We start from the raw sequence: 14,019 nt of genomic DNA, 5'->3' as shown, positions 1-14,019 counted from the left end.
GAGGGAGGGAGAAGGGCTTGTATGCATAGTGATTACAAGACAGAGCTGTGACCACAGGTTGGGATGCCACTTTCTTTCCTGGCCCTGCTCCTGTGCATGTAACAATAACCCTACCCCCCCCCCACTCTGCGTACCAAAATTAATAAGGGATGTATTATTTCTTGGCACATTGATAAAGCCATGGAATCAGTTCCACTTTAGGCTAAACGCCTGCATGTCAGGCTCAAGGCACAGGAGACAAGGAAGAAGGAAGGAAGGAAGGAAGACAAAGGAGTCAGGCAGACTCAGATCTCTGCTTCAGATTTTTCTTCAGTCACAAGCTCTGTGTCTGGCCTGAACAAGACACTAGCAGCTAGCTCACTATCCTTCCCCTCAACCTCTAATTGGTTGCATAGGGATAATACTGGCCTTTTAGTGGAGGATAAATCGGGAATCCCCATGTTGAGACTGTGTGCATCACTTAATGCGTGTTTGTCAGGGGAAAGAGAGAGAGGCTGTTCTGCTCATACCCTGCTTTTGGGCTTCTCAGGGGCTTTTTGCTGGCTCATTGTGAGAGATAGGCTGCTGTCCTGGGTGGACCCACCTTGGAACCACCCAGCAAGGCTCTTCAAGCCTACCTTGTAGGGTTGCTGTAAGGACTGTGGAGATAACAAGTCTGACAAAGTGCTTTGGTCACTGTAAAGCATGATATCAATGCTAGGTAGTGTTCCTAGAGATGGTGTCTCCATGATGACATCATGACCGCCTCCTTTTTTGCATTGCTGTGTTTTTCCTGCTTTCAGGCCCTCCTCAGTCCCCCTCATCTCTGCCTTCATTGAGCTCAGGAAGGGCCTGCTCATCTGCAGGTGGAGAAGTCTAGTTGCTTCAGTTTCTGTCATGGTGTTAATGTGCCTCTTCAAAATTGTGTCTCTTCTCATCGGTGACTAAGTCAGCGTCTGCTCTAAAGCTTTCAACATCCACGCAAAGCCACTTGCAACCAGCCCCTCCCATCAACTTCCACACAAGGTGCCGGCAGATGGCATCCCGCACCACCCTGGTGCTCTCCAGAGGTTTTGGACTACAATTGCCATCATGCTGGCCGTAGAGTGCTGAGGATGCTGGGGACACATCTGGGCTGACAGGGGCTAATGGGAGTTGTTGTCCAGAACCACCTAATTAACAGCTACTCACAATGTGTTGCAAAACAGAGGAAAGGCCTCACTCCCCTCAGTTCTTGCCAAAACAATGGCTGAGAGCAGATTGTCTGCCTTGGGAGACACAGAAAGGTTGTTACCTGTGATAACAGTTTTGAGCAATAAACCATGTTTTTAAATGTACAGTGACAGGAACATCTCCTTTGAGTGTAAAGAGATCAACATTTCAAAAGGTCACCAATCCTCAGTCTGGCCTTGTGAAAAACATGATATATCGGGGTTTGGAGTTTTTGCATGGGGAGATGGGAGCTTTCTTAGCCAGATTTCGAAGGGTTCATTTTCTGAATGGCAGGTTCATGGGATGAGACTTTCCAAAAGTGAGCACACAGTTAACACCTTGTACAGGAGTTCTTTGGATCGTACAGTTCAAGTTAGCAAGTAGCAAGGGAGGCTTCGTGCACTAAAAACAAAAATAACTCCCTGCACATAGAAATGTAGCTTTTCCCACAGAGGCACAATTTTTGAGATGGGGAAGCATTTCAAACATACCCATAATCTGAACTCTATCCCAAGTGAGTTATCTCCCCATGTAGGACATCCCCACAGGTTTGATATTGCTCTAGCTATTAGGACACTAGTTTGCTCCATGATACTCAGCTGTTTCTCAGGCCCCACCCGCAGAGAGTGAAAGTAATTTGGGACTGTTGTTTGATTTAGCGTTCCATCTTTGGCTGCCAAAGGAGAGCCTCTTTCCAGCTGGACTCCTGAGAAGCAGTGGACATTCAACCTAATTTGGCTACTTCTCTGCTCTATTTGTGGTACCAAGCTTCCACCGGTGTGTGTGTCCCTTGTGTTCCAAGGGCTGCACAGCCACTTCCCTGATCACATCCTTTCATGGTCAGTGCCAGGTGTTGGTTGGGTCAGGCAGAGGCCAGTGGAGGACCCGCCAACAGCCACCTTCATTTCCTAATGTCTGCCGAAAAGGCTGCAAGCAGGGCTACAAAGCAAGAGCTCACCTCTCACTTCCTCTACACCCCAGAGGGGAGCTAGAGAAAGGGGCACGGGGTTGTGACTTCACTCAAGAGGCCCCAGAAGCTAGGAGCAGCACAAAAGAGACAAGACGCTGTGTCTGATCTTCCCAGTACCATGGCTGCCCCCCCAACTCTTTAGGACATACTACGGAAGGGGAAGGGAAGGATCTCCCATGGCTCATTGGGAACAGGTTAAGGCAGGAAGGGGGGGGAGAAATAAAGAGCGGCAAGGGGGATGCTGAGGCAAACCTGTGGTCCCCCAGGTGTCATTGGGCTACAACACCCATCAACCCCAGAAAGCATGGCCAATGGTTAAGAAAGATGGCATCTGGTCCTGCAACATCTGGTGGTTAAAGGTTAGCCACAGCAGCTAGCGCAGTGATAGCCAAACTTGGCCCTCCAGCTGTTCTGGGACTACAAATCCCAACATCCCTAGCTAACAGGACTAGTGGTCAGGGACGACGGGAATTGTAGTCCCAAAACAGCTGGAGGGCCAAGTTTGGCATCACTGAGCTAGGGGGTCCACTGATGGGTCTTCTTCTTCCAGACCTCCTAGAGTATGCCCTCCATATTACAGTATTTCCACCCCCCTGGACGCATAGTATGACTTGGGAAGTCCCAATCTGGCACATCGTCCACCACATGCCTTTTGGACTTCTTGTCAGGACTTCTGCACAGGTCTGACACACCTTAAAGCAGTACAGCTTTCCCTCCCACAACTAGAACCTAAAGTGGGAAAACGTATGCCGAGACTCACCTACCCTTTCCATGTTCAGCATCCAAATTGGCATCCTGCGAGTGGCAAAGTGTTGGGGTGTGCATATGAGTATGTGCATGATATCATTATCCCCTGTAATTGCAGCCTTTTAAAATGTGCGGCAATAAATGCCATTAGCGAGAGAAGAAACAAACACAGGCTGAAAGCAATTCCACGCTTCAGAGAGATGACTGTCAAGCGATCAAAAAGCACTCTCAGACTCTCTGCAGAGAGATCTTTAAAGCAGAGATGCAATCAGAACATGCTGTAGTATACACAGAGCTGGCTGTATGTGGGGAGATTTCAGGAGGACAGAGATAAAATGCATTAAAATGAGATCCAAGGTGGCACTGCATTATTTGAGAAGAGTATGGACTGAACCACAGGAATGGTTTGTAAGGGATCAAGGTAGAGGACTTGCACCATAAGTGGAATGTCCCAGGTCCAGTCTCCAAGTAGAGTCTAAAGACCCCTGCCTGAAACCCTTGGGATCCGCTGTCTATTGTTGTTCAAATAAGGGTCTGACTTAGTATAAGGCAGCTTCCTATGTACCAGACTGACTACAACATACCGGGTAACACTCCATGGAAAATGGTAATCTCTCCCCCCTGCCCCGCATTTGTTTCCAACAATTGTCAAGCTCCAGTTCAGAATGGACATCCAATTAAATGTCTTGGCAGGTGGGAAATCCAGATTTCATCTGTGAGTGATTTTCTGTCCCAGTTCCAGCTGTAGGGCAAATTACATCATTAGAATTCGCCGCCTACTTCCAGCTTTAGGAGCTCAGGTGAATGCAATGAAGGAGCGAACTCGCACAATACGGAGACTTCATTTGCAGCTGGTGCCTCATTTACTGTTTTAAACCATTGGGTTACAATAACTCAAAGATGCAAAGCTCAATTTCCTGCCCAGAGATATGTGCTGACATGAAAAATAGACACCTCTTGTCAACCTGTGTAGGGCCCAGTGGTGGCCAAATGCATTTAGGATGTACACAGGGGCATTCAGTGTTGCAGGGTTCTGTGGTTCTTCTATGGCACTCATCTGTGGGGGCCCAAATGCTTAATTGTTATTATTTTATTATTTAGATGACGCCCATTTGACTAGGTTGCCCCAACCACTCTGGGCAACTCCAACAAAATATACTTAAGAGTACCAACACACAAAAAACGGGCCTTGATGCACTCTCTGTTGATTCAGGCTTTATGCAATTGATTCCAAAAGGATCTCCTCAAGAAGTTGCTTTGCCACACAGCACAGGAATAGCTTCACAGACTGTTGGGGGGGGGAGAGAGACTAATTTCTAGCAAACAATTAGACTGTGACAGTTGCCCTAGAAATATCCCAAGATGTTTAAAACACACTGTCCTCCTTAGAAGCTTTTGTCAGAGGATGACTGAAGTTCAGCACCTCTGCCTTTGTTCCTTAAAAGGACAATTGACTTCCAGGTCTCCTCCTGCATTTTACTATTTGCAAAACTGTCACAGCAGTGGCAGTTTTGGGCAGAGCAAAAAAACAAAAAAAAAATACTCTCTTTCACACTACCTCATTGCAATTATTTTTTCCTGCTCCTTCATCCTGTACTTTTAAAAGTCACATTACCTTTTGATATTGGAGGTAGAAAAGTCAAAACACCTTCTCTCTCCCCCCCCCCTTCCTCATGAAGGGGAATTCCTTGCAAAGCTATGGTGGCTGTTAGCTACCAACAGACCAACCCTTCTCTTTGGGTTTGTCCAATACTTTTTAAAAACAAGCTTCAGAGTTGCTCGATGATACAAAAGGCCAGCACACCACACACACCTACAAAGTGTCCCACGAGTTGAACCTGAAACAAAAACTTGCAGGAGATGCTGGTCTTTCAGCGTTCAAGCCAGTCTGTAACAGGGATCTTGTTCAGGCTGAGGTGCGTGGGCAGGCAGGAGTCTTGGGGGTTGACAACTTTAGAAGCAGGGAAGGCAAAAAGGACATTTCCCCCCCCTTATACCTCCCATTCCCTGGTGAAGACTTACCCTTCACTCGAACCTGTACTTGCTAGAGAGGAGAGTCTCATCCAAAGCTTCCTGAAGCTCCGAAAAGGATGAAAAACGCATTTCTCCTACTCCAAAGCTTCCTGTATGACAGAAAAGATCCCATCTCTTCCTCTTGCTCCTTAGCAAGCAGAGAGGGGTAGAGGGAGAGATGGGATCTTGCCTCAACGACCGGAGTAGCAGGAACACATGCTGTTTCTTTTTTAGCTAAAATTATTGCACAAGTGAAAGTCTGCCTGAGTGTGTGGTAGCATTCTCTTACTGGGGGCAGCAGGCAGTCAAACTGGTGTGGTAGTGAGCAGATTAACTGATGCCAGCCTCCAAATGTACAGAAATCACTACCTTATTTTTGGGAGGCTCTGTTTTGCTTCCAAATTGATATGTGATAAACCACACGTTCCCTCTTTAAGGGAATGATGCAGCACTGAAGGACGTAGATTTGTTCTGAGCCCATCTCCAAGACCCATTTCACAGACAGAAAGAATAATACCTCTCATTCACCCCTAAAGGTCCTCTCCATCTCTCACTACTTGAGGTCTTGGCACTGAATTTGTGAGCTGCCGTGATTACAAAACTCTTGTGTGTAATGTGACATGAATTCTTTGCCTGCAACCTTCATGTCTTAATTCACCTCCAGACTTCTAAAAATGGTACAGAAACATATAACTGAGCTGCACATGCAAACCAGTCAATCACCCACTGAGAGGCAGGGAGGAAGAAAGGGAAGAGAACACACTACAGGATATTTTCAAAGGCACAAGCATTTATAAAAATTGTCATAGCATACAGTATCAAACTGCTTGGTGAAACATCAAAATGCCAAAAATATATAAAACATTTGGCAGAGGAGAGGTTCAAGGTCAAGTTGAACAAACATTTCTAACAAAAACAAACTAAACTGGCCTTAACTTAAAAACTGAAATTAATAATAATATATCAACTCTGAAGATAAAAGACAACTTAATTTCAATGGTGATACCCTTCTAGCTTGGGATAGGGCTGCGGCTGAAGCGATCAGGGACACTCTCAAAACGACGGAGGTTGCGATCATTCCTATCGACCCACTGGTTAAGGGAATATCTGTGGTCCTGTCCTCTTAGCTCGCTGTGCATAGTTCCTGCATCAGGTTAGAGGCAGAACAACAGTAAGTATAAATCAATGTAAAGCAGGTACAAATATAAAGGAGGCACCCTATCCCATCCCACCCCCCCTGAATCCCATCTGTCCTTGGAAGATTTTCTTATACTACACCTTGCTGAATCAGTCCGTATGTAGACCAGCACTGTTTCCGACAAAGGTTAGCCAGGGGCCTCTGGGAAGCCTCAACCAGAACATGAAAGGCAATAGTCCTCCCCTGTTTCACACACCAACTACTGTGGTTGCAAATTACCATTCTGCATTTCTCTCCCATTTCAATGCTGTTTGACCCCATGTTTGCTATTCCCAACCCCCAAACAGGTAACTGTGACTTAATGCATCTGAAGAGGACTCTAGTGCATGTTTTTCAACCTTTTTTGGGCAAAGGCACACTTGTTTCATGAAAAAAATCACGAGGCACACACCACATTAGAAAATGTTAAAAAATTTAACTCTGTGCCTATATTGACTATATATAAAGTAATTTTCCCACGGCACACCAGGCAACATCTCGCGGCACACTAGTGTGCCGCGGAACAGTGGTTGAAAAACACTGCTCTAGTGCACAAAAGCTTATAACAAATGCATCAGTCTTTAAAGTGCCACAAGACTCTTCGTTCAGCAGCTTTTTACCTTCTGAAAACAGTTTTAAGGTAGTTATTCTGTTTCTTAAGGAGGGAAACCTGCCACTGGGGTTCTGCTGCCCTTGCTTTCATGAAGGGTGACACAGTACCTTACGGTCAGGTCTGTTGGGTGCGCAAATCCGGGTTCCCCGTAGCGGTTTTCAGCGGTCACGGCCAACATCAGCTGCTGCAACTCATTGACTTCATCTGAAATTTGGCAGAGCAAGGCAAAGCAACCCATTGTGTTTGCATCAAGTACCACAGGGTAGGGCAATGCAATGCCGCTAGATGTTGTTGGAATTCCGTTCCTATTAGCTCCAGCCACTATGACCAATGGCTAGGGATGATGGAAGCTGCTGTAGAGGGTATCACATAGGCCACTCCAGAGGTTGAATGAAGTTAAAGGTGCATCTTTGGCACTAGTCACATTCTAGGCCAGCTTTCCCCAACTGGGTGCCCTCTGGCTCTCAACTCCAGACAGCTTGAACCATGTATGGCTAAAGCTCCTGGGTGCTGGTAGTCCAAAACACCTGGAGGGCACAAGACTTGGGAGTGTTATGCTAGGCAGGTATTACACAGAGGAAGCCAATATGTAAGGATCCTATGGTGATTGTGTAAACATGGCATGTTGAGTTTTGGAGAAGAAATGGCTACAGTGGAATCACAATTAGTTTCCTGTGAAATATTGAAGCACACTGTTCTTTAGAATGGATCTTCCAAATAAGTATGAGTCATGCCAACTCAGGATAAGGGAGGCTCCAGAAATGTTCTGAACAGCAGGTTGTAGATGCACTGTATGAAATGCCCCATTATGCTGCTAATGACCTGTGAAAGCTAATTTCCTGAGCCGAGAATTTCAGTCAGGGAAAGGCAGGAAGTAAGAAATCTTTTCACAAACCTATACCCCACTCCTCCCTGGCTCACTGCAGCAAACAGTATTTTCAACACCAGTGATGATTTAGTTGTCTGAAGGCTGTGCAGAATGCGGAGGGTGTCTAGTGTTACTTGCAAAGAGTTGCTAGCAACGGAGTTTCCTCCCCATCACAAGCAGGGATATTTAAATAGCTTCCAATGTTACATTCACCGGCATTTTAAAAGCCCCATAACCGATTCAATGCACCCATGCATGAAGTAAGCCCTAACATTTAATGCACCCATGTTTTAAAAACTAAGTCAAGGCTCAAATGGAAGAGGTCACTGCCACCCCCTACTGTCCCTAGGAGCCAGATGAAGCTGCATGCCCAGGTTAACAACAGGTTAACAGGCCCAGTCAGCCACAGTCAAGTCATTTTGTCAGCGGAGAGGAACAGGCCTATCTCTGTGGCTGCATTCTGGCTGTGCTCTACTTCCTCCACTGTGTTCTGGCACCTCCTGCTGGCGAGAAGCAGAATGACTTTGGCCTTGCATTGTGTTCCCACACACGTGGACACATACCATGGGAGAAGTGCAACATCCATGGTCATAATCCAAACTGCACATACAAGAGGCAATCCTTTGTCCTTGCTCATTTCCCAGGCTCTCTGCCAGGAGAGCCACACAGCAGCCTAAGTTCTGACTTGTAAGAGGGGCCTCTTTTAGGAGTTAAATCAGTCACTTAGCTGTTTTCTGCCTGTCCTTATCAGGCAGTGGCACAGAAAAGGATCCCCCCCCTAGTTCCCCACTCCCCATTGTAGAATTACTGGTGCACTGTGCTACAGGGAAACCGCTCTCAAGCTATCTCCAGCTCATGTGCCTGGAGTGCCCCTGGATCTCCATGGCAGATGCAGCCAGAACATGGTTAGTGTACTTCAGGTGTTTATTCTGCAGTGATCAGGCAAAAATCACACACCAACATAAAGCCTACAGGAAAAATCAGAAGGAATGTGGACTGTTATGCAAAACTCAGAACTACTTAAAGTGTCCCCTTTTTGAGCAGCAGCCAAGAGGCCTTGCATCCTGCTCTGGCCTAGGATTGCCTCTCCTTCCCATGCCAGCCCACCAATTCTATGCCTAAAGCTACCCAAGATAATACATGTTTGTGCTAATAAACAAGCAGCTTGTAGCACATTACTGAAGCATTCATGAGCAATTTGGTGACATGCCAGAACCTCTGTATTACACGTTGCATATTATTTGAAAGTGCACAGTCAAAAAGAAAATAGGATCCTAATTAGAGTTTTCCTTCTGCCCACATGATTTGTCCTCAATCCATACACTGGAAGCAGCCCGCACCTTGTTAGTATTGCATGTGCAGACAGACAGACAGACAAACAGACTGAATGACTTAGGGCAAGAAGCAACATAACTGGTCTTCCCTGAAAAGGTCTCTTCATTGCCCCTGAAGAAACCAATAAATAAGCCACCATTGGAAGATAGGGAATTAGTTCATTGGGAAATGAATAAGAAGTCTAAATAGTTTGTGTGTTTGTTTTGGTATTGGGTGAATAGAGAGGGTTTTTTTTTTTCTTGTTGTGGTTTTATTTTATTTTAGGCTTTTCTGAAGCTGCTGAAACAAAAATATACGTATACAAATTGTACTTTCATATCTGTTTTAAAATTGTTATTGTATTTTATGTTATGCTGTTTAGTTTGCAATAAAGTTGGAAAAAAGGGGGGAAAGGAAGATAGGGGCAGGGTGGGCTGCCGTGTCCTCTTTACAACGCCAGGGGAGTGGTCTCGAGAATCCAAGGCCATCTAGGAACAACCTGTGTCCTTTCCGTGACCTCCATCCTGCCCACCACTAATCTACAATGCAGTGCATACAGTGGGCGGAAAAGAACCGGCATCCAGTATCACAAAAGTGCTGCGAGCAAAATGGCCATATGGTATCTTGGCAAGAAAAACAAGTTGCCTGCTCCAGGAGAGTCAGGACACTGTACTAGAATCGAGGGGAGGGGGGGACGGACTGGTGGGATGTGGGTTCAAACCCTTGATCAGCCACAAAGACTTCTCAGACTTTCAGCTCCTTCTTAAGTGAAACTACCTCACAGTTTTTGCAGTAATAAGATAGTTAATCCCCTTAAAGCCAGGACAAAGGAAGGACAGGTATAAATGCAGCAAATAAATATGAGGGAAGGCCAGGTGAAAAACTCTGTCTCACCCCAATTAGGTTGAGGGGCAGGTACAAAAGCAAAATTTAATTGCACAAAATTCCATGCCACCAGGTCTCCCAGGAGGGGGGGGGGGGAGGAAACACTTTCTGAATCAACCTTTACCCAATGGCAATACTTTATGCCAGCAGAAAAAAGGAACCCCAGAAAAATTTTGAATTCCACCCCAGCTTACCTATGAGTTCAGCCTGCTGAGCATGGGCAAGGACAGCATTGATGTATTTTTCTTGCTGGACTCAAGTTTTGTCTCTTCAATGTATATCCGACGTCGGGGCCCTTACAGGACTGGAGGATGGGGGAGAAATGACAAAACTGCTAAGAATTGCAAAGCCATCTGCTAGACAAATATGATGTGTTACTGAGAGAATTAGCACACTAAGACCAGAGGGCATGATTTTACAGAGGTTGTTCCTTGCAATAACTGAGGGGTACTTTTAATCCATAATTTAGCATAATATACTTTTTATTTTTTGGCTTTTCATTTGGCTTTTCATAAACTTGTTTTTAACATTAATTTTTGTTTACTATTTAATGCATACCTTTTGGAGACCATTTACAGGTTTAATTTACAGTTCAGCAGCACAAATTTTTAAATTGAACAAATGAACAATTGTTCCAAGCTTGGGAGGGTTATACTTTTTGAAAAATTAAATATCCCACGATGGTTTTCACAAAAATTAAAAACACCCCATGTAAAGTTTGTTGAAAATCTGATACACAACAAAATTATGTGGGAAGAGGAGGCAATGCTTAGTTCATCTTCAAGAATAAAATAGATATATATCATAAATAAACTATTAAATAAGGAAGAATCAGTTTTTACACAAGGCAGCATTACATGGATCCCATAATCTAATAAGACACATTTCTACAACTCTCTCCATTCGCAAGATGTAAGGCATCATAAGACTGTATGCATCATGTACCACCACCAGATGTATGCAAGATCTCTTGAGAATCTTAATTCCTGGTTTTGAGGAAAAGTTTCTAGCCCTCATTACTGTTGAAGATCTCAGCCAAGTGGGGCAACACCTTCCATGGCTGAGAATTCCATGTTCCTGCAGGAAAACTGGAAAGGGAGCATTGCAGCAGAAGGAAGAAGGAGAAAGGTGGAAAGAGAAGAATATAACAGAGCAATCTATGTGGTGAACAAGAAACAAGTTTGTCAGGAGGTTTCAGAACCATGCTGGTTCTCCTGAAAACTTGGGACATGTAGACGACACAAGAACCCATTTCAGCAGTTAATTGTGTGTTTGCTACTATCTAGTGCAAGGCAAAAGGGATACATTATTATTATTATTATTATTATTATTATTAAATAAATGATACATGAAAAGCCCCACCAGGCTTTAGTATTCTTGTGCACATACAGACATCAAATATAACCCCCTCCCACCTAGGGTGCAGAGCCGCACAACAGATGCAGAGGAGAAAGGAGAGCATAGCACACCAAGACTCGAGAAAGCAAGCCTAGCTGCAGGCACCAGGGGAAGTGGTGCTGACCAATTTGGTTCTTTGGTGCTGGGACCTTCCATATATGCCTTTCTTTGATCACCAGTGGATGTGGAACAGGATGTGCAGCCTCTTCATGCAAGCCAGCAGAATCCAAACCTCTCCAGCCTCTTGTGGTGGGCAGTCTGCACTCTCTTCTCCTAGGTCACATTTTGATTTAGGGAAAGACCTGATCCTTGCAGGGCCCTTCAGCTCTCTCAGGTGTCGCCATGAGCTGGCTCACTCTTTCAAATTATCGTCTACCACTGCCTGAGCCGCTACTATTATCCAATACCCCAGACACACTGGTTCTCTTTTGGCAGACTCAAGGCAGTTGTTGCAACTGGCACAGCTCTGGAAGCACAGAACTGTTGGAATCCAAACCAAATCCAGCTTGGTTTGAGACTCTGTGCTCAAGACACTCCCACTTTCTGGACTTTCAGAGTCATTTCTACAAGCACTTGAAACAGACTAAAGGGTCAGCTGGAGACAGTGTCTCTGTGGTTTCTAGACTCTGGATCTAGAGTACCAAAAGGCTTAGAGGATCCTAATGCACACAAAATTCTAGACATTTCTGCATCTGGTTTCACATGCTATGGAATTTGAGGTCTCCGGGCAGCGTGGTTGACTATCTGACAAAAGTTCATCTTCAGCTTCAGAAGTGAGTTCAATGGAAAAGTCTGAGAGTTCCCCATCTGAAGGGTCCAGTAAGCTGTCATCTAGTATGTCATCTGTGTTGCTATTATCAGGCTGTCCATTGGTGGCCACAGAACACACTGCAGAAGCTGCTATTCTATTGCTTGATGAGGAGGGATCTACAAGTGCACCAAAAGGCAAGCAGGAGAGTTTGTGTCTCTTTGTGTCTGGTTGCTTCTCCTCTTGAAACTCTTCGAAGGGCCGCTTGTTCCTGGAAACTGAATCATTTAAGAAAGTGACTTTTAGATTTAAATGGGAGTGGAAAGTGCTACTTGCCATGATGCTGCTTGCATGGATTCTTTTTTCTTTTCTTTTTTAAAGTAACCCTTTGCTATCATGTTCTCTCCAGACTAGAAGAAGCTACCGGTAAGTAAGGGAAATCTATACTCAAGGCTTCCCTTCAGCCAAAGTGGTTCTCAGTTGCCTGCAAGAAAGAAAAGGACAAAATAGAAGCTAGCTGAAGAGATCTCATGCACTCCTTCCTCTGCAACTGCATCTGTGCTAGAAGAAATCTACTCCACTGCAATTGCTCTTCTGCCCTGAAGACTACACTACCTAACAAATGTCTCCCTCAGATTCATTAGAGCTGTTCTAATAAACATTCTTTAACTCACATACAAATCAGAAAAAGCTGGCTAAAAATGAAACAAAGAATTTTTTGTAGAGATAGTTAAAAAGTTACATTTTATAAATGTAAATTTAAGAGCCAGCAGTATGACCATTCAGTCATTTGTCCCTCAAGCTCAGTATTGTTTACTCTGGCTGGCAGAGACTCTCTAGGGAAGTCTACTTGAGATTTAAAGTTTCCACAGTACCAGGAAATCTGCACCTCTCACCAGTTTATGAACAAATCAGCTACGGTTACACTAACCTTTCATGTTACTTTGTATCTGTGGACAAAACAAGATTGCAACTCTCACTAGTACAGTACTGTATGAAGATGTGCTTTATAATTCATTAAAGCCTGTTTGGCCAACACAGCTCTGCTGAATTCTGCTGTTTAGGTGGTGAGAAATGACCATAGCTCAGTGATAGAGCCTCACCCCTTTTCTCAGCCTGGCACAGGGAACCTTTAAGGGGATATGGAGCAAGCTTGTCTTCTGCTGCTCCAGAGGGCAGGACCCGAACCAACTGATTCTAACTGCAAGAAAGGAGATTCTGACTAAACACTAAGAAGACCTTGTGGGTGGTGACAGCTGCTTGACATTGGAATGGACTACTTGGGAAGCTGGTGGGTTTTCCTTCAATGGAGGTTTTTAAGCAGAGGTTGGGTGGCTATCCTTGCTGAGGGTTGGACTAGATGACTCTTGGGACCCCTGCCAACTCTACAGTTCTATGGCCCTTTGTGGAGGGGGGGCAGCACCTGGAATGACGGGCCTGAGGATAATTCGGGAGGCCGCCTTAGGCACACCAGAAGCGAAGCACGTCTTGAGCTACAAAAACAAACCCAACTCCTTCCTTGTTTTTTTGCAGTTTCTGCAAAGCAAAGGAATCTCCCCCGCCTCCCTTTCTCGGTGCCTCCTCCCCCTCCCCCTGCTCCCCACTACGGGCCTCCCCTGCACTTGGCCAGGCCGCCTCGCCCTCCTTCCTTTCCCAGAGCAGTGGCTCGGAGCGCCTCCCTGCACCGCAAGTACACTCCGTGGAAAGGGGAGGAAAGGGGAGGGGAGGGGAGGGAGCAAAAGCCCAGACCAGCACCCTCCCCACTTAGTCCGCCCCCTCAAGCCTTCCCAAAATAAGAGGTCTGCGTTCTACAACGTCACCCCCACAGCGGGGTCTCCTTTATTCCCGGTGAGAGGGGGGCGGCGGCGGCGGCGGTGGAGGCAAAGAGCTGCTTCAATGCACTTACCCGCCGCCATCTTGACTTCCCGCAATGAGCCGGATGCGGCGCCTGAACCACGCCCCCTGCCGTCGCTTCTACTGTACTTTACACAAGGCTTCGGGGGCGCCGGCCGATTCATCCATCGGCCGCTCTTTCAAGCCCACTCGGATGAGAAATGAGTCGAGGGAGGCAGAAGCGCAGCCGCAGTGGAAGCCC

At 45.8% G+C, this 14,019-nt stretch overlaps 1 protein-coding gene across 1 annotated transcript; it reads right to left on the bottom strand.

Moving 5' to 3' along the window:
• Positions 1-5,693: 5,693 nt before the first annotated feature.
• On the bottom strand, positions 5,694-13,921 carry S100PBP (S100P binding protein). Its single transcript, XM_033158684.1, is given in 8 exon segments — positions 5,694-6,036; positions 6,038-6,052; positions 6,758-6,915; positions 9,973-10,032; positions 10,035-10,073; positions 10,830-10,866; positions 11,859-12,408; positions 13,831-13,921. Coding segments are annotated over 7 exon segments (819 nt in total). The 5' UTR covers positions 12,264-12,408; positions 13,831-13,921; the 3' UTR covers positions 5,694-5,931.
• Positions 13,922-14,019: the final 98 nt, after the last annotated feature.

The sequence above is a fragment of the Lacerta agilis genome, chromosome 8, assembly GCF_009819535.1.
Source record: "Lacerta agilis isolate rLacAgi1 chromosome 8, rLacAgi1.pri, whole genome shotgun sequence".
NCBI lineage: Eukaryota > Metazoa > Chordata > Lepidosauria > Squamata > Lacertidae > Lacerta > Lacerta agilis.
This window is presented reverse-complemented; position numbering and strand designations above follow the sequence as displayed.